Consider the following 22,070-nt stretch of genomic DNA (forward strand, 5'->3'; position numbering starts at 1 on the left):
GAAGCGGAAAAAAAAAAAAAAAAAGAAGAAAAGAAAAACAAAATCACGTTTACGTGCCAGTTTCGCAAATGATCACACAGCGTACATCACCAACCATGCTGGAAAACAGGAAACCCCAATTATTAGCATTTTCTAATAAGTGTACGCCTTTCAAACGTTATTGATCGTTACCTGCCCGTCTCGCTTCCTGCAATCCTGAGTTTTGCTCTCGTGCTCTGCCATGGCAGCGCGACTCTGCTTCTCCAGCTTCTCGATTTCCCGTTCGTGGTGTCGGACCAGGCAGTCCTTCTCTGCGTTGTGCTGCTGGAATAGGTGCGTCTTCTCCTGTTCATGCTCCAGCTTCAGCTCCACTATCTGATTGGACAGTGAGGAGTACAGTTCATCAATAGAACATCCTTGTCGTCATGACAACTCGTCTACAGCTTAATTTTCCCCTTAATTTCATCAAGTTGGCGATTTTATTTTTACGTCACTATTACCTCACCTTTTAAAAAGCCACCGTTAGCGTGACAGAATTCCTCCAGACAATTCCAACAATGGCGACAACCGAGCAAATCCAGCGCATCCTTAACCAATTTGGTGGTACAAATGTCGGAGCGTTTAAAGGAAAAAAAAAAATGGCATTGTCGCGTTCCGCAAACGGTCCCCCCATACCCTGCTGCTGCTCATCCGCGGGGCTGAGGATCCTAAATGGTTAATAGCCAGCCTGCTCGCCCCTTTGCTCAAGTACACAAACGCAACCCCCCCACCCCAGTATTAAATCTTTCAAGGATTTCTTGATGATTTTCCAGAGCGAAAGCTCTTCCTTCAACATCCAACGTTGTGGTGCGTACAGGTTTTGTTTTGTTTTCAGAAAAAAGAAAATTATAAAAAACAAAGCTCTATTATCCCGTTGTCAGCCACGCTACCCCAACATAAACAGATGTATGTGTTCCAGAAGGGCACCTGCTGTGCCGCAAGCCCGCACCAGGGTCTCAGAAGCAGCGCTCTATTCTCAGGATCCTTTCCCAGTCCGCACCACACTGGCTGCTGTGACCTTGGCCAGCCCCAGCCTCTCCCCGCTAGACTGAATGGCAGCCCGAGACCAAGGGCCTGGTTGCCGCAGCTTTGATACTAATCCTCCCCGCCTGCGCACAATGGCACCCTACCTGGCCTGCACACTGGAGCAGCCAGGCGGCCTTTGAAGCAGGTGATGAATAGGGACGGCAGGAAGCCGCTTCCCCACTGAACTCCGGGCCACACAGCTGCTAAGAACAGTCACTTGGATTTTTCTTCAGTTTTGGTGGATTTTGAGGAGAGGGGGGGAAAAAAAAAAAAAGAAAAAGAAAAAGAAAAGAAAAACGCCCTGATGGAGAAGATGGTGGGTTATGTGCAGCGTGAGAATCCAGCTTCAAACAGAAGCTGTCGGGAGGAGCCGGCATCGCAGCGCCCGGCACCTATCTTAAAGCTGCAGCAGGCAATTCCATGCGGGCCGCGGCCCCAGCAGTGCTCTGCCTGTGCCTTCGGGTGCCCCTGGTTGTGGCTTTTGTATAAAATTTGAAGTGAAACAAAACCCAACAACTTCTCTCCAACTGCGGATCGGAACAGCGCAACATTTGAAGGCAAAATGTCGTGGGCTCAGCACATACTCCCAAAAACAGCATGAAGGGAACAGAGGTGATGTTCCACAGTTTAACATCTCCATGTTATTTACTGATGCCCCATGGTCTGCCCATCACTGCCTCGTGCTGAGCTCTGCACCTCAGGTTTTTGCCCCATGTTTGTGCACAAAACAGTTTACATTCAGCTGCTGTTGGTGCCCTCAGCACATCTAAACGAAAGTATTCTTGTCCCCTTCAAGTAATTACGAAGGCTTTGTCCTGTTCCTGAAAATCAAGTCTTTCAGACATCAGATCTGATTAAAAAGAGACCAGGCTAACAAAAAAGGTCTTTTTGTTGGAGCTTTTTCTTTTTACCTTGTTGACCACGCTTTCAGCTGGTTGTGCCATGTAAGGTCTGGGGTGAGAAGCTGTGAGAAATGTACATTATTTTCATCTTTTTCAGTTGAAGAAAAGAGAACGTTCTGGAAGGAGGCTGGGGCGGATCCACTTCCTCCACCAGCTGCAGCTCTGTTTGTGCATGGTGGGTTTACCCAATCAAACTAAGCACTTTCACTTAGAAATCACTCCACTTTCAACATGTATATTGAAGTAGCAGAGCATCTGAATTTAAAAAGGGGAAAAGGAGTGAAAAAGAGCAGCGTTACTGCGCACAGAGGGGAGCGCGTGTGGTCCGATGTTGGAACAGAAATGGCAGCAGTGTAAGGTGAGGGATTACCAACAGTCATCAGCAAGTGCAGAGTGTGGAAGAAGCCCTCCCTGCTCAGAGCGTGCAATTGCCCATGGCAGTGCCTGCAAAACTGACCTTCCCTCACAAATCTTAACAATCCCCCCCACACTCGTGAGCAGAAAATGTGCTTTCCTGTATAAATAACAGCAAGGGAACGAGGAAGTGTTTCACTATGCTGGTGAGCACTCACTGAACCTTCTTTTCCCCTAAGAACCACCATAAAAAAACCCTTGCCAAGAAAAGACAGATGACCATGCTGGTTCACAGCAACAATCCGACTTCTTCATCACAGGAAGCTGCATGAAAACTATATGAAGTCTTCATAAGTCAGTAAGTATTCTGACTCTTCTTTGAGGCAGCACACATCTTTATGCATAACAAACCACCTTTTAAAATTGCATCATTTTGAGGTCTTTCTGCACCTAAACCTAGATGCTTAGCACTCCGGATGATATTGAGATGTCTACTCATAACTAGAATATGTCTGTAAGACAGAGGTTGAGATGCTGCACATCTCAGCCAAAAGTAATGTGATATTCACAGTGCAACAGCCTCCGTGCCAGGCAGGTGTAAGTGCACCTAACTGCACAGGTACTCCAGAAGAAACCAATGAAGTCCTAGCATAAAACCCTGCTGCTGTTTTGGCTAGGTCAGTTTGTGCACCCAAAGAACAAAGCTCAACAATAAATAGTCTGACAATTGCACAAGACTTTTTCAGAAACCACATACTTGTAAGACAATCGACGTCAGCAAATGCGTTTTTAAAGTCCCTAATGTAGACAAGAGCTTCTACTATACAGTTTTTGCTTCTACATCACCCACCAAGTTTAGGCTTTTCAATTTTAGAACAATTTCAACTTGTTCTCAAGAACAAGTATGCCTTTGAAAATCTTTTTACAGTCCCCAAAGGAGTGAAAGGAAATTAGTTAGCTCACAGCCTCTTTGAAAAATGTAGCTGCTACAATAAATATTTGACACCAAAGTATGAAAATACATGTAAATTTATGTCCACAATTCCAGAAATATTATAAGTAACACCTACATAAAATATGGTTTTGCATGGAAGGATGATTTTATTAGCCTTGTTTTGGCATGACTGTATTTCTGAGGGCCTGAGAAGCCACCAGTAAATTATGTAAGTCATGCCAAAGAACTGAACTAAAGCTCATTCATTCAGCACACACACAGCACGCCCATTTAACAGCAATTTTATCTTATAAAAATTTAAGAACATTTTCAAACATTTTACTGGGGATTTTATTTCCCATTCCTCCACTGGTAAAACAGGTGTCTTCATTATAATTACGCTGCCCAAAACCAGCTCTAACCTCTGACCAGCGCACCGCACGACATGCGATCTATCCCCAAACACCAAATGTAGTAAAAGCTAGCGTTTTCTGTCTCCTAAGCCTACACATAAATGTGCGTGTTTCATGAGGATATGGGGATTACCCATCCCTGCACATACACTGCTTCTAAAGTAATCTGATACAACAGACTTGAGGATCGAGTATTAATCATGCTGGGCTCTGGCTTAGCATAACTTTGGGAGGAAAAGAGGAATCTTTACTGCAAAGCAAGGAAGTACACTAGAACTATTTCACAGCAGATTAATTAAATGCATTTTACAAGCAAACTTTTTTTTTTTGAGATTTCACTATAATTTTGAAAACAAAATATGCCAAAGATAGAAGGACTGTAATGAGCAGAGGGCAGTGAAAAATACCTCTTTGCAGATCTGTATGTTACCAGCGAGGCAGCAAACACATTCTGGGGAACGTACATCGCACACACATGGCAATTATACTTTACTTTCTATTTCATTGCAAGTTGCAATAGTTTAATTGTCACAACTGTGTTTCCTGTTACTTTGCAAACTAAGAACCGAGAGAAATTCAATGATGTAAATGAGTCGTTAGCAAAACTGCAGTTTTATTAACCCTTTCCACTGCAGTATGCCTGAGTGGTCTCAGTAGGTGGCGAGACCTGATCAGTAAGCTTTCATTTACAAAGACCTTCCTGAAGTAATAATTTTTTAAGCATAGGCAGCAAAAGCATCACACAACCCTCTTATCTTCTCAATCAGCCCGCCATGAGTAAATTTATTTTTAAATTGCCAGCATGATGGCACTGAAGTTGCATCCCTGTGAACAAACCACATGTGACAAGCATCAGTAGGTACCCACTTTGTCTGCCTCAAGAAAGCCAATGAGGTGTGCAAATAGAAACATTTCTTTCAAAGTAATACACCTTGAGTCATGGCAGTTGCCTGTTTGTAGCAGGTTCTGCTGCAGAATTTACTGTACATTGTCTTTGTTTATCCAAGGACTTTCTTCAAATGCTGACAGCCAACTCCACAAGCACTCGCAGGCTGACTTGTATTTACTGCAGGCATCAATTTATGATCCTGACCTCATGTCCCTCCTCCCACAGCTGACTGTTGACTATCCAGGGAGCTGAGGCTCTTAACTCTGAATCACACACAAGTGAAATGCCTGAAGGAGTCAGTGTAAATACCCATCCATCTGATTAAACGGCTCTGTAAACAGCAATGGTACAGCTATAAGATTTTCACCCACTCTTTTTACTCGAAAGTTAAGTTCATATCCTTTTCCCGATTGTGAGCTTTAGCTACAGCATGAAGTGAAAAGCTGATGACTGAAGAAACTATTCCTCAGATATTCCAAGCAAATGGCATTCATCTGCGTGTTAGGATGGTTGAAAGGATACACTTACGCATCCTGGATTAATTTGTTAAATTTATGCAGCTTGTTGCTGATGACATGAAAAATTTAGAGGCTCTACTGGCATTCTCATTTGGCCTCCATGCAAGAACAGGCTGTATTTCAATTATCTTAGGCTATAGACAAAGAGGAGAAGAACAAAGCCTTCTACAAAGATGGTGTCCTTTCAGCCAAACCAGCATACTAAAAATATTCAGGCACTCACTGTTTGAGGAATACATATTTCAAAAGCATGTCTTTGCAAATGTTTTCTTCATTCAAGTGGATAACAGGCTGGTCAAAAGGAAGCTAGAAAAAAAAATAAGGAAGAAAACAGCCAAAGAAAAGTGGCAGGAACTCTCAGCTGTGAAGAGGCACAGGGACAAAGCAAGCTGAACATTAAGCTTGTTATCTCTATTAATGTGTCGCACTGTGTGCTCCCAAAGACTTAAGCACAGGACTGAAGTCAGAGTTCAAGGTGTACACGTGGTCATCGTACCTTGTGATATGACTGGTGATGCTGGGAGCCATTCTGAAGATGCGACGACCCTCCAGCAGCCCACATCCATAAGTCTAATCTGCATTTCTCAGCCTGAACAGCCCAGACCTCAGATTCGCAGCCAGTAGTTATTTTCCTAACAGGATAGCTTCCCAAATCCCAGCCATGCTTTACTCTACTCCTCATTTAAGCTGCATTTTCCCTTTCTCTCAGGAGGTCAGCCTTAACACCTCCTCCATACACAAACTCTTCTGGCTCTGTTTCGCAGAGAAGACATGGAAATTCTCAGTAAGACTCTTTGAAACATTTAGCAGCTAAACTCCAGTAAATGGGAATTAGTGCTTATTACATAAATACGCTTGAGTAGAGAAAAATACAAAAATACATGTGAAAAATTCCTGGCCTCCAGCATTTCGAGAAAGTATTGTCACCATTTCAGCAAAAGCAAAATGTCACCTCAGCTTTAATCACCCAAACACTGGCAAAATCTTTTGGCACAAAGTTGAACAGCTAAAGATCAGGAGGGGAAGATGCAAAACCATTAATTCTCAATTAAGCTTTAGAATATTTTTAAGAAACTGAGCATGAGCCTGCACTTGTAGCCTTCATATTAAATGGCACTGCTAGCGCTGTGGAAGACGTTGGTTTTTAAATCTACGCCTCTATGTACAAAACAATGACCATGATTACAAAACGTCGTATTTTACCTCTGAGGAAGCTGTGCTCTTTTCTTCACATTGCCTTCACTGGGAAGTTATATTAAAAAAGCCATTAAGAATATTCTTCCTCTTCACATAATATTTTCCTCTGCTCCAGCACACTGCTCCAACAAGAACAACTTCATCTCTACCTCTAATTCTCGCCCTTGCTGCTGGCAGGTAAGACTACAGTCATGCTTTTTTCCACTGTTAACCAGCTGATTCTGCATTTCTTTAGCTCTCCTTTTATATAAAAGGTACATCCAAGCTCAACCACACCTTTGTCTTGCTCTAGACTTAAAAGCCTAAACTAGTTCTCTCATCTTTACCATAATTTCAAAGAGATTTTGTAAAACACCCAGTAAAACATCTCTGAAGGTGCTCTGCCTCTACTGTTTGGCTAAACAGAGCAAGAAGCCTGCTCTAATTATTCCTTCACAAGTTTTACAGAAGTCAGCACTCAACAATAAATGCCTCAAGAAAGGATTTCCTGAGATACAAGGAGATTCTTCAGCTACCACGTAATACTTTTCCTAGCTTTCCACTTTGTCATAGAAGGATGAATAATTATTATTTTAAAATGAAACAAACACAAAGAAAAAAAGCCCAGAGAAAAGCTTATTTAGAAATCCAGGTTGGCGCCCACTCTCAGAGAGCATCCACAGCTCAGCAAGGAGCACCATCCTCCTACAGCAATTCAGCAGCTTTTTCATTCTGTGTTCTCTGCTGGGAATAAGAAACATCACGGACTTCAGCTCTCTCACTAGCCTCATATGTCAACTTTTACACGATCTCTCAGTTGTAGCACTTCAGCAACACCTAATAAATGGATGTAACTGTGATTGGAGTGATCTATTATACAATTATTTTTTTAAAAGACAAATGCAAACAAATAGCATTTAAAAGAGCATCTCCAAAAGCCACTGAAAGGGTTCAATTCATGAAAATTTATTAAGCTCTGCTTGAAACAAAAGTGAGTATGTGCTTCACCGCACTGAGAAGTGTCCTCGCTCAAAGCTGTGCTCCATCACGAGTGCTCTGCTGTGCAATCACACCTTGCTCTGAGAGCTGCAGCATGTTGCACGCAGGGAAGAACCATATGCATTACTTTACAGCAACATTTCCTGACTAAAATCTGTTACAGCCAGATTTGGTTGCAGACTTTATTTTCAGACATTTAAACTAATAGAAAGTGATCGCAGCAGAAACTCTTCCCAGGTATTTTGAGCTAAGCTGAGAATGTCATTAGAAAGCAGAAAAGAAAAAAAAGAAAAAAAGGGTGGGGGGGTTTGCAAAAAACCAAACAACCAAACAACCTTTTTTCCTGTGCTGATGGTGCCATAAAGCCTGACTATAGATACTGCAACCATTTCAAAGGCAGGAAAGGCTGAGGCCTTCACTGTGGTGTCCACTGGCTTTGAAGTGCCGCAAGCAGCTGCTCCCAGCAGATAGGAACTGTGGTACTGTTGGAGTTATTTTTTTTCCCTTCAAAATATACTTTCAAATCTAACAGCTGCAAGTAGAACAAAGTTGAGCTAAAGTATATTTAAAGAAAAAACCCACCAGCTTCTCTCTAAGAGCGTTCTCAGTGGATACTTCAAAAGAGTGGCACTGAATCAGATGAAGCTGGAACGCAGTACCGACACGTGACAGCTGAAACAAAACGCTGCAAGATCCCCTCATTTCTTCTTCTAAAAAAGCAAAGATTCAAAAGGAAACTGGAAAAGTTGACAAAAATGTTAACGTCCATCATTTCGTTGGACCTTCTTCCTAATTTTTCAAACAAAAGATGAGAAGTTTCACACACACACAATAAGCCGATATTTATTTGCAGGCAGGGACATCTTTCAGCCCCATTAACAGCAGCTCAGATGCACATCTGTAATCTCTCTGAAATCAATTCTGAAGATTATAGTGAAGCACTGGCAAGTATTCATAGAAAGCAGATGGAGAAAACCACGGCTCTCAAGTTCTTACACTTCCAAAATGTTTCTCAGGTTGGAGGAGGTAATACCACATCATTTGGGTCTTCATTATCAACTCCACTTAATATATGGACAACAGAATTGTCCTGCAAGCTACCAGAGCTTCTTCTGCCACTCCATGCCAACCCGCCCCAAGTAAACCTGAAGCTCAGTTTTCCTTCTCTGTCTGTATAAATTCTGTTCCATAATATCATTTAGACACTTGAGGCAGAACATCTAAAGCAATCACTACATTTCTCAGAGAGCTGAAGTATCCTATTTGTAGCTTGGTGCTTATTTCAGGACTGGAAGTCTGCTGGAGCCATGCTGAAACGTGCCACCAATTCTAATTTACTGCCCAATTTAAATAGTCTAAATCAGCCTATTACTCTACAAGTAACAACTGAAGAAGCATGTAGTAAAACAAGGCAAGGAAATGTCTGCTTTACAATCTTTTTTACAATCTTAGAATTTCTGAAGCACTGAGAGCTACTGGAACTACTGAAAGGAAATTTAAGAGTGGAAGAACTGAGCTCATACCATTCTGTGGTGTGCTGAAGGAGTTCTATATTGCAGAAATGACAATGCAAAAGAGGGCAGTTTACAATGATAACCTGTTACAGTCTGCAGAAAGGGTCACATTTTTCATGCCTGCAAGCTTTCAAAGAACATTCTAAATGAAGCATGATCAGAAATGGAAAAATAATGGGGCAAATGCAGGATTCCTATGAAGATTCTTCTGAAGCTCTTGTTTAGCTGTTCAGTGTTGAAGCCCTTTCCCTGTGTTTCAGTGTTATTTCATGAAGGCTACATATCACCCTAACAAAGAGCTGCTGGACATCTCAAATGAAATCAAATTGAAGCAGCAAAAAGCTCCTTTTGGAGGAAAATGTTTTCACTGATATCAACCACAATATCCCCATTGTTACAGAATACAAACGTAAAATGATTCATCAAAAAAGTTTAAACCACCACATTCACTGCTTGCTTTTTGGGTTGTTTTTTCTTTTTGATCCAGCATTTAGGAGTTCCAAATTTGAGGCACAAAGGTACAAGAAAATAAATAAAAACCAAACCATGAAATTAAGCACTGTCACTTTCCCTAAGTGCACAAAAGAGCGAGTATTTGGCAGAAAATTCTATCTATGGCTCATTATCTCTTCTCATACACAGTGAAAAATAAATGACCGTTTGTTGATAGAAAGAAGAAATGTTGCAGCATCTTATGAACTGCAGCTTAGTGTTCGTAATTACAGATCACATTCCTAGATGTGGGAACAGAATCTTTGAATAAATTCTTACTTGTGGCTTTAAAAACAAACCACCAATTTTGAGAGTTGTAGAGAAAAAAAGAAACCATCATGCTACCAGAGTGATGGGAACATAATATTCCACAAAAATGTTCACTTTCAGGTGGACACCACCCATCCAATGCTTCCCATCATCCTTCCTTCAATGTGTCCTTTAACTGACATTGAACTTCACCTTCAATGCAAGCATTTATTGCAGTCTTTCACACAAATAAAATAAATAAATAGAATGATTCCTTAATAAGGAGCATGTTTCTGATTTCTAGCCCTCAAGAAGTTCTACTGAATTACAAGAGAAATGAAATTCTCCCCACTCTTCTGACAAATGGGCCCATCACCTTGTACAGAAATCCATGAGCAAAAGTCCCAACAAAGCTGCAGGTTGGACTGCTCCTGATTCATGCAATAGAAGAGCCACGAGTGTTACCATCCACACACAAAACAAGCAGATGCATCTCATTGCTACGCAGGACAGCTTTGCATCCTCTGTCAGGTGACATCATAAATAGTACTGCTGACAATTATGAGTGATAAGGAAAATACCTTGACCTGAATTAACAAACTCTTCAATTCAAGCTTGACTGGAGAGTTATGCACAACACACACTCTTGGTTCTCCCAAACACTGGCTATGATCGGTCTCAGCACCCTCAGAATGATCCCAATTCCTCAGTTACTCAAAGAAGTGCCTTCTGAATGGAATACAGCAATCCTGCACCACTCCCATACCAGCATGGAAAATAAACTTTGTCAGGAAATGAAACTGCATTTCCCTGCTGGAAATGTAAACCTCTATCCACATAAAAACACTGATAAGAGATAGCTTTAAGCTTTTGGGCTAATTGCATCACTGCTGTACCGCTGTACAGTCGTCCTAAAGTAATGAAAAAAAGGATTTCAATCTTAACAGATGTTACCAGGCACCACCTTACACATCTGTGCTAGCTCCACGGCTCTCAAGCCTATGACATGCAATAATTGATCTGCCTCTATTTATCTTTTCCCTTTGCACTTCACAACACTGCTGCACTGCATTTTCTTGTTTCCACCCAGATATTTCCTGACAGGTTCCCAACCCTGAAATTACATTGCAATACAGAAAATCCCTAGCAGTGGGCCAAAAGAAACATTTATATGAACACTCACCATGTTAAAAATGATAAAAAGATCAAAACACTGTTCCTTAGCAAGAAGAAAAGCAGATAACACCTGAAATATTTTCACCTGGCCATTATGAAAATAGGTGTTGCCACCTGTAAGCTTCGGAAACAATTTGCAAGAGGCAGATGTACAAAGGATTGCAAATGGGAAACAAAAATATTTTTCATTTGGAATGCCTCTCCTCCATCCTCCCCCCCCGCAAACTCTGTGTACCTAGAAACTCTGTTGTTATAGGAAGAATAGCAACACAGAGTGAGAGCAGGATTTAGCCACAGGAGAAGAGCTCCACCTGCCCCTGCTCCCCTGTGCCCGAAGGAGCAAGCTGACTGACCTGCTGCTCGTATCTCTGCTTGAGCTCTTCCAGTTGCCAGGAGAATTCTTTGGATTGCTTTTCCCGGAGCACTTTTGATCTGCTTAGATCTGCTTCAACCTTTTCCATCTACATGGTAAATAAAAGGTATTTATTTATTTTTAAAGGCATAGCATTCCAGCGTTTTCACAGTTGTTTGCAAACCATCAAAGACCTGAACAGAACCTGCTGAGAATAACAATAGTGTTATTTGTATGGAGTAAAGATGAATATTCAGTGAACACAGCATTATTAGTAACTTAAAGGCACTTATGATGTCATTCTCTGATCACAGAGTGAAGGCTGTTTCTCACTTGACAGCAGTAAACATCCCATTAAAATTAACTGAATATTTTTATGGACAAAAGTAAGACTCAAATATATTTCATTTAAAAATACATTGCCTGTGGAAGTTCCAGAGAAGCAACGCGTGAGTCAGCGCACCAACTACACATTTAAAGTTTACATTAAATCAGTAAAATAACTTAAAAGGGAATTATTTGGCTGCAAGTTAAGTTCCCTGAAGATAGTCATCGCCTATGAATAATGAGTCCCAAGCATTCCAGCACACGGCATCAAGGAAGCAATTTTATAACCCAATTAACAAAGGCTTTTGTATCAAAAGCACAACTGTTAGCTGTGCATTAGGCATGTTTCCAGGGGAATATGTATACAGTGCTATGCTGCAGTGAATACTCATCAGCTATTTCAGATCCAGGTCCCAACACAAGCAGCAAATAAACCGCCTCCCTACATGCGACAGAAAGGAAAAGGAGTAGAGCTGTCAGGAGGACACTGCTGCCACACGTCCATCTGCTGCACAGAGAAGCAGCGCCTCAATTCCTGAACCACGAGCCAAAATTCTGTTTGGCCTAAGGGAGCACTGTGTCTTCAATAGATGTCTTTGCCAGTTGGTCTGGACATCACTTCTAAGCCAAATAAAGAGGAGAAAAGGCAGCGGTCAGAGAGAGAGAAGAGTTTTCCTGGAAAATTCTACAGCAAGAGAGGAAGGTGTAGGACGAGGAATTATTTGGGCAATGTAGGAAAGAAACAGAACAAAATGGACCATTTTTCAGTAATCCTTGAACCTCACTACAATCTGCTATTAGGAAAAGGGGCCTCTGTGAATATTTTATGAAGATTTCTTTCACCTGCAAATTTGAGTTGCACCTCCATAGCCAGACTTCACTAAGATCAATAAACATAGAAAAATAAAAGGTCTTGATCTTTTACTAAAGGAGTACTTTTCAAGAGAATGAAAACATTCTAAAACATGAGATAGTAAAAACATATGCAGAGATCCTCTAATGCTACAGGGCTTAATGATCTTCAATCAATAGCAAAGGTTCACATTTCCTACAAGTGCAAGGGAAGCTCCTGATCATCATTTGCCAAGCCCAAGAAACACTTTTTCTTAGCTACTATCAGAAAGACTGCAGATCTGGCAGTTAAAAATGTACTGCTCACCCATTGAGGGGCATCAGGTGGCTCTTAGTAATCAGAAACTCAACAAAATAGGAAGCAGATGGCAAAAAAAATCACTGAGCCAAATGAATGAATCAAATATTGATTACAAGAAGCAAAAATGCCACAGCCCATTCTCCATAAGTAACTTCACCACGTCACACACAAAAAAGATTTTAGAAGCCCAGCATTCCTAGTGCAGTTAAAAGCAGTGTTGCTATAGCTACTACGGATTTTGATTTGTAAGTAATACGTTCCACCTAACCACAAAAAAACAGCAGAGAATTTCCCACTACGTTATAATCTAATAGGTGATTCCAAAGAGCAGGCACGTGCAGAAGAACGGGAAGGGACAAAGCTACAAAGACATCCCAGCACTGCTTCTTTCATCTTTGAACCTTGCTTCCTGTAGAACACTACTGCTCAGTTGTGAAGTATAGCTTATTGTTTCTATGAGGGACAAAATAACTCTACTGCAGATTGCTGGAGTACAGTAAATCTTATTTTCAAAGCGTCCCAGAACACTTTTCTCAGATGAAATTTACTGCACTTTTTAAATGACAATTGATTTTCTAAGTTATCCAAATCCAAATGAAACTGTTATTTAACCCCTTTTCCATTTCTGTATCAGTAAAACAACTCTTCCCTATAAGACAGCTCTTCTCATTCAAAGGAATATTAAAACAAACACTATTTCAGTGAGCTGCACTGATGCTTGGTAGTAGCAAACAATATCCTCAGAGATAGAGCTATTTATATACCAAATAATCTTTACATATACATTTTGGGCAGCTCTTCAGTAAGGGATGGGAGTGTAGCTTTGTGAGAGAGGCTTATTTTGTTTCTTTTTTGACAAAAACTTCACCACTGTCCCATACCATTGCCATCCTCAGAAAACCAGTACACCACATTGCAGTGTCAACAACAAGGTTTGGTTATGGTAAGTGAAGCTGGAAAACTGAGCATATGGACAGGTAGAATCACAAGCTTGAGATGCATAAAGGGATTTCAATCACATGAACTAGTTAGGAAAATACTCTGTTCTCTCCTTTTTGATCACTTATTCCTTATTTCATTCATCACGCTGCATCTTTAAAACACAAGAGACACTGGCTGAACTATTGAACTATAGGGAATTTAAGGCACTAAAATCTCTATACATAAACTCTTGCTACTAAATTTCAGGGACAGAAAAATGGGTTTCACTGTTACCTGCCCATGAATGACAGCAGACACAATGGCTCTGCCCCTGTTTAGGCTCAAACTGATTACAGCACCTCATTAACAGAAGGCAGAATCGCTCCGAAAAGCGTGGGAAGAGACACACAATTAAGTGGAAAAATTACGAACATTGTTCTGTAGGGGTGTATAAACTAACACTTTATAGAGTCACTCTTGAAGAATCCCTAATCAGTATCATAACTGCAGATACCTTTATAACAATGACAATTCTGGCTTTGTTAGAAAGATGAAACAACCGCTAACATCCCTTTTTGACTTGCTAGCAAAGACACTACATTGTGAGAGATTTTGATGTAGCACTATCAAGTGAAGCATGTTTCTGGCATTATAAGATCAGAATACGCTATCCTACTGAGACAGAGTTTCAGAAAGGCTGGCATTGTGACCTTCTCACCTGCTGTTTCATTTCAGCATAGACTTTTTCTGAGTTCAGCTCCACCTGCCGCTTAAACTCCTCCAGGGCAGCATCTGCCTGCTGGGCCTGCAGCCTCTGTACCTCTGTCACCCGAGTCAGCTGCTCCTCCTTCTCCCTAGAAAGTCACAGAAAATTTTCAGAGTTCAAGTATCAAATAAAAGAACAAGTGTGCTGGTGTAAAAGAAAGGCCTTTAACCCTATCAGTTTAAAATAGTATTCAGATTTCAATTTCCTGTCCCAGCTTCTGCCAAACTTCCCTTAGCAATACTTTGAAGAAGGGAATAGAAGTCTGCAGTTATTTTCACTTTCTCTTGTCAAATTCCACGAGCCTAAACATAGCATTCATAGCCTCTGACAATAGCTCCACCTTCAAAGTCCACACGGATGGGGATGGCTCACTACCTGGGCTATAACCTCCTTCCTTTAAATCTCACCTTAAGAAGTGCATTGTCTCGATGGTATTTAAATGAACTGCTGTATGGCATGATTGCACTGCTCCATCAGAAACAATAAACAATTATCCCAGAGCCATCTTTGCTCAGACAAGATTCAGGATTACTCACTGCTTGACATGTATCAAAATGCAAAGCAGCACAACGCCCAACATACAGTACCTTCTTAATATATTAGACACCCATAAAGCTGTAATATCCATCCAGCCTTTAAAGTAATGACACGTTAAATCTTTAAGCAAAGAGAGCTCGTATTAACAGCCTATACTATTTGGCATATCAGCATTAAAACACAGACAGAAATTAGTTTGGGCTTGAGGCATCACAGCTTCTCAATGGCAAAATATTCAACATTTTATGGACATATGTGCACACAGATATATACACCTTAAAAATGGACACAGCCACCATACTGACACATCACAGAAGAAAATTGATTCAGTTGGGAAGCATGGATAACTCTGTTATCACATGGCAGTGGTGCTGCCTGACTGTGTCAAAACACGCAAACACAATGGTGCTATCAATGGACAGAGCTGGCTCCATCAGTGGTTTATAACAGAAGACACATTCAAATAGATCTGTGGCTGACATTTTCATTTTGCAGGTGGAGGAAGTACCTCATGAGAAATTTCCCACTTTGACAGAAATTATTTCCATATAAAACAAAGAATCTGACACACAAGAGATGGAAAAGACCAGCTAATTCATCCAGCCTGTCACCTCGCCAGCACTGCACTGGCTGTTATAGCACTGAGCTTTTTACAAAGGTCAGGAAGCTGCCAATCCCAAACTTACAGCATTCACATCCTCTTCCGTGGTTTTCATACCAGCCTTTAACAATGGGACAAAGGAGGTAATCCTACATCTTTGCACAGTGCCCAATTGCAGGAGAGCCAAGGTAATTCTATTAGCAAGGCTATCAAAGAAATGCCACAAGCCCTATATGAGCACCTTACTCTTTGCTATATTTTTCTCCATTACGCATATTTGAAGAAAATTGTTTGGTTTTGGTACCCTCCTTATGCCTAATTTATTCTGTTGTCTGTAAAGAGACTGATACTTACGTTAAGAAAAAAAAACAACCTTTTTTACCTGACAGAAACTGTGCCAAGACAAAAACTCCCACATCACATTCTCATTTTGGTGATTATTGCTAAGGATGTGCGTGTTTTTTTCTGCCTAAATTCAAATGGCACAAACGTAACTTATCACAATCATAAGTGCAATCACAAAAACCTTCAGACAGATCTCAGAAGGTAAGCAAGGTCCATGCGAGCTGATGCACTGATGCTACCTGCAGAGCCCTTGGCTTCATGGCTCCCCTGAAATGCACATAACTAGAACTATGCTGCTGAGCACAGAACTTCCCAAGGTTTTAGCTGCTGGAGACTGAAGTACAGTGAGCACATCATTACCTTCTCCCATAGCAAAATCTACAGCAATTCATGAGACTGAATACGAAGAGAACGAAGGACCTTCTGAGATTCATGTGGCTCAGCATCCTGCAAGAGCAGAGATGGGCAGCAGCTGAGCATTGCCCCAGAGGAAACAGAGGGGAATGCATCACCATCTCCCAGCAATCCTTCATTTGTTTATGAGCACAGCATAACACTTCTTCCTCCCCACAAAATACATCTAATACTTCCATCTCCACACAGAAAACAAAACCAAAGCTTATTCCAACACTGATTAACTGTCAAGAGGCACTGGAAGAACATTTTCAGCCCAGGCAGATGGAAACGCAACAGATTTAAACATAAAAGGAGAAGATGCCAGTCCTTGTGCTGCTAGCGAGCCTCCAGATGTACACATCTCCTTCCCAAGGAGTCTATTTTTATTTTGAAATATTACAAGATCAACTTTTCAGGATTGGATTTATGCACCTTCCTTTCATTTAAGGACTTAATGCCATGAATAGATGTAACACCTCATTGAAACTAGGAACAATTCTTTGTGTTATTTTCTTTAGGATGGGGGAGCAAGCTCTACTTTCTGTGTGTGTAAGATTTGTACAGAAGCTGAGAAAACATGCACAACAATGGACTGCAGTTCACAAATATAAGAAAAGCTGCACTTTTTTTTTCCCCAAGCCACTGAGCAATGTGCCTAGCATGAAGCACTCCAATATTCACTTTGAAGACTTTTTTTCAGTTGGTTTAGTTGTGGGGCTGAATACAATACAATTACATCACTTAAATCCCCTAAAGCTGAGCTGGCTTGAATATGAAAATAGTGTGAATTTACTCTTTGTCCCCAGTTTTAAAAGCATCAAATTCCTCTTGTTTCAGTGTACAAAAGATATGGCAACAGAATTAGCAATTTTATACAGCACAGACCATCTCAGTGAAAGTGGACTATGAAGTCCAGAATTGCAGTTTCAGAAAGCAGCACTCTGAAGCTGACTGATAAATGGCAAATATAAACATCTTGAATACCTCTTCATGCTTAATCAGAAATATTTTCCTTGCTTCGTAAAGTGCCTTCCAAGAGGTAACAACTGAACGCAGTAAGGCACTGCAGCACTGCAAGTTAATGAAACACAGGGCAAGGCAGTGATTTACATGAGAGGGTAAATAAATTCAAGATGTTCCAGCAAACGTAGCATGAACCAGCAGTATTATTTGCAGGGTCCTCCAGCCAGAAGGTTCTCACCAGGCCCTATATAAAAGGGAAAGCTGACCACCAACAAACAAGGAGTGGGAGCAGCATCTCTTTCAGTCTTCAACAGATTTTGAAGTCTTAGATTGCATTAAGCACAAAAGAAGTACCCTGGAGCCACACGTGGACCAAGTTTCATATCCCATTGGCAAATCTGCACGCAAGCACCCTGGGCAGAGCTTAGAGGGCTTCTCAGTAATAGGAAAAAGTAATAGGTTGTGAAGAAAATCTCAACGTTCTAGAAGTTTAGAGGGATGGCATCTCATCAGACAACCTAAAACACAGAATCCTAAGCAGCAAAAATCAACTTTTATTATAGATACAGGAAATCTACATTGGTATCTTTTATGTACAAACACACGAGTACCTGTGCTGGATACAGACACTCCCACACTCAAACCTCACAGAAGGCATCCTATCATCCCACTGTCTGACCTTGGAGCATCTCACCCTGCTCCAGGGTGGCAGCACTTTACCAATATATAGCCAAATGCAAGATTCATGGCACTGCTGCTCAGTCACACGTGATGACCATTAAATACACCACACAACTCACCTGCTGGGCACGAAGACTATTTTAACCACATATATGATGTATTAAGGCCTAATGCACCACGTTTGTAGAAAGAAAAGGCTCCTGTTTTAGTTTGCTGCTACAGAAAAATGCTCTGAAATATACCATTTTACTGCTCATGCTCTACTATTTGTAACAGTGATAGTTTACTACCAGCTTCCTGTGTAAATTATATATTGGCCCTGCGCACATCCATCTTAGCTGCAGTCTGTGCATCTTACAACAGAGACAGTTATTACCAGCAAACAATGAGGAACAACAATGCTCTTACAGCAAGAGCACCCAAACATCTGGGATGTGTGCAGAACACTTCTTTCTGGTGTGGAGAGGAAGAAAGACAGTGTGAAGTCATTCAGGCGGAATGATAACTAAACCAAAGCCAGATCAAAGGAATGAAGAAGAAAGACTGAAATGTGAAGCTGAAATATTTATTGCCTTCAAAACATCATCCCTATCCTGTCCCTGGGCACTTTAATATTTCCAAGTTGTTAGAAAGCATTCTAACTTGTTTCATCATTTCAAAGAAAAAAAAATATAAGGTAGAGAACAATTTTATCTTTCGCTCTCTGATTTTAAGCACAAGATGAGCTTGTCCTGATGAGAAGAAGTATGAATCCACTTATAAATTGTTTACATTTTGCATAATTTGAGATGTTAACATCAAAAAGCTGGTCTGCATTCCTTCAAGTAAGCTGTAATAATTGTGTTGTAAATATCAATCATTTTAAACCATATACTCATGTTTTAAATAAATCGCAAGATAACATTAACAAAATAAACCACTACTTAGAGTCATTAATGCATTTAGAGTAAATACTCCATGTGTGTAATATCACACGTCAGTGAAATAGGAGGAATAATGCATTACATTCTAAATGAGCAGCTCACGAGTTTACCAGATATTGTTCAAACACAGTAATAATTATTATAACTATTTCTCATTATAATAATGACAGGGTAGTGCTGTGCTAGGTGCTACGCAAACAGAATAAAAACAGCAACTGCACAGTGATGAATGAGATGTGGGTGAAAAGCCTGGGTAAGCGTTGTGAACGTGGCTGGAAAGGAAAGTGGTGCAACTTAGCTAAGCACTGCAGAAATCGTCCACGAGATTTAGATGCATCACATATGAAAGGGCCACAGAGGCTTGGTTATCCAAAATGGAGGATTAGGACATAGATTAATTGTGTGGCTTTCATGTGCTGAGACGTCAGGCAAACCTCAGCCAGTGCAACATGGAGGGGAGAATAGGAGAAGTGGGTGTAGATCACTGCTCAGATAAAAGGAGACAAGTCTGTAATTAAAAGGTGGACCAGTAACTCAGCAGCTCAGATAAATAGATTTATGAGATTACCCAAAGAGGAGGTACAGAAAAAGAAAAGATGGGGATCAGAGAACAGTGCTGTACCACAGCAGGTTGGAGTGGAATAAAATAAACCATCTCAAGGACAACCCATGGGAGAGAACATCTAAAAGAGGAGGAGAGCCAGGCAAGAAGAATCAAAGAACAGCAAGATGGCACGAGTGACAGTGCCAACAGTGGCTGGAAGTCAAAGACGATCAGGATTAAATAACAGTATTAAGACTGCCTCCAATTTTTTCCATGACAGAATTTTAAGTGAAATATCTAGCTAATTACTTCAGTTTAAAGAATGCCAAATATATTATTTCAAGGACGCCTACAAGTTGGGTCAAAAAGCCCCTATTAACAAAAAAAATCCCCACTACTCTTGTTGCTCTTCTCCCCTTAGACAATCACAACTACACCACCAAATACCATTTCTGAATGAGAAGGACTCAAAAAAAACCTAAGCCTATCAGAAGTGAGGAGATGCAAGCATCCAGCATTCATTCAGTCATTTTGTATATTAAGGCAATTATTTTTAGAGCTGTTATGTTTTAGGATGTTGTAATATCCATGTTGTAATAGACAACATAGTAACTCAATACCAAGGAGTGATGAGCACTTACACAGCTCATCAGTTACTTCTTCATGCCCACCAGTGTGGTGGACGTGGTTTTACATGTTATTTTTTCAATAGCAGCATGTTAGAAATGCTAACTTTCACTTCTTAGTGACGGTTGGCTCTGCTGTTGATGTAATTGAAGGAAAGCTGCACAAAGTAAGCAAAAAAAGTAAAAGTAGACTCAAGAGTACCAAATGTCAATGAAGTTTGCCTGGCAACAAGTAAAAAAGTAAGGAAGACATTCTTTGAACCAGACTCCCTTTGGCCAACCGAAGACTCTTCATTTCAACAGTGTTTTGGGCACTGTAGCCTTGAAGTACACTGCACTGAGTATAAAAGATCTGCTAATATCAAAGGGAAGCTTTTTTGGAATAGTAAGAGGATGATTCTGACCTTTGTCTTAAGCATTTATACATTCACTTACTGAGATCAAACTATAGCCCTTAACTATATTAATTATTACAATATCAGTTTCAGCAGAAACTACGCATGATAGCACCATGCACAGTTCATCTAATAAGGCAGTACTTCTCCCTTCATACAGCTATATGCCATAGCAAAGCACTTCCTTAGTCAATATCATTAAAAGGATGTAACAGATCTATGATCATCTTAAGGGACACGAGTATATGCTGAGTATAGGCAAAAGCTACAAATCGAGCCACTTTTTTTGGTCTAACTGGAGGCTTTTTTAAATACATATTTCATTATCGCCAGTGGGTCTCCAGAGAAACTGGTGAAAGAAAATGAAAGGCTGTAAATAGTTAATAGAACACTTTGGGTTTTCTTTTAAGTGAGACTATTAAATAAAGCTACCACATTTTTTTGTCCTCTGTTCATACTTTACATTGTGCCCCCTAGAGTGAGGGTTATGTCAGCATGTTCACTGGAGCTAAAGGAATGTTTACAATATGCTGGAAACTTTGACTGGCTCTAAAAGGTTTCAGATGCTCAAACAGAGCACCAAGTGGAGAACAGCTGGCTGTTTTTCCACTGATTCTTAGAGGGGAAAAAATAAAACACACACATACACACAAAAACAACCCAAGACCACAACCCCGTCTTAAAGAGTAAAACAGTCTCTAAACTGTTCAGCCACTTAGCATTATGCTGCTCCTAAATCACAAGCTCTGCCTTTCTCTCCATATTGCGACTGTTGTAACCAGACAGCATGAAATATTTTTAATAAAAGCGAATGATGAACACAATGAACATGAGCACAAACTCTTAATAATGCTCTTTATTGCAACATTTGGAATTAAAGACAATGGCTTCTTGTATTTCTTTAATTATTTCCTGCTTTAAATAGTAATAGCTTTTCCATTCCTACAAGAATTTCTCCATACACAAACACTTTGTTTTCAAGGAAAAATTGAATTAACTGCAGGAAAATAACTACACTTAAGCAATTATCCTAAAAATACTAAGAACAAGCAGTTACTGAGAATCTGCATTCAACATAGAGCAGCAAAAAAGAAAACAGCCCTTATGGTTAAAGTTATCACTGCATTTGTTTATCATCATATGGATGATTCTCATACAGTTGTATTTTATTGTATGCAGTACTATTTGTCACATCCTCCTCTACAGGAAATCCAAGCAATATACTCCCTATAATTGCATTTTAAAGAAGGACTTGTTTAAGATAAAATGCTCAAAGGTGTGAGATTAAATCTCAAGATCCATCATAAATCACAACTGAATTAAAATAATATTTCAAATTCCAAATTTTTTTTAAACTTCCTATGGTCCTGCACCATAATAGTAAATACACAATTATGCAACTGCAGCCTGCAAAACTAAAAGCAATTAGATTCACTGCTGCTTATTCCTTCTCCTCCTGCCACATAACTTCAGGTTTTTATTTATTCTTGCCATTATCTGTTGTGGTTTTTGTTAGCTAAGATGCATTATGTACACCATCACTTTATCTCAGATTTATGTACCTTCATGTTTCTTATGTTATCCTTGTTATAACAACTTAGATAAAAGTGATATAAAGACTAAGGGAGTTTTGCAAGAGATTGCTAAAGGATTCTTGCATAAAACTTCCGGTGCTAAAATTTGGTGTTTTTGCATATAATTGCAGTGGGAATGCTGAGTCGGGCCTGAAGCAGTGATGGACCATCTGATAGGAAAGCAGGGCCAACCCAGGGAGCTCAGGTGCATGCACTGAGGCTGGGCGAGCAGAAGGGATGGAGCCAGCCCTTCCCAGACCTTATTTAAGGGTTGGCAGTGGTGGCAAGAGGATCCCTTTGGAGATT

General features: G+C 40.4%; 1 protein-coding gene across 4 annotated transcripts in view; it reads right to left on the reverse strand.

Moving 5' to 3' along the window:
• Positions 1-22,070, reverse strand: part of CEP112 (centrosomal protein 112) — a 139,966-nt gene that overhangs the window by 75,410 nt on the left and 42,486 nt on the right. For all 4 annotated transcript variants that reach the window (XM_048965509.1, XM_048965506.1, XM_048965507.1 and 1 more), the window contains 3 exons: positions 14,132-14,267; positions 11,014-11,121; positions 172-354 (listed from right to left, as the gene is read on the reverse strand). In XM_048965509.1, coding sequence (XP_048821466.1) covers positions 172-354; positions 11,014-11,121; positions 14,132-14,267 — 427 coding nt within the window. The remainder of the gene's footprint in view (positions 1-171; positions 355-11,013; positions 11,122-14,131; positions 14,268-22,070) is intronic.

Source organism: Lagopus muta, chromosome 18, assembly GCF_023343835.1.
Source record: "Lagopus muta isolate bLagMut1 chromosome 18, bLagMut1 primary, whole genome shotgun sequence".
Classification (NCBI taxonomy): Eukaryota; Metazoa; Chordata; class Aves; order Galliformes; family Phasianidae; genus Lagopus; species Lagopus muta.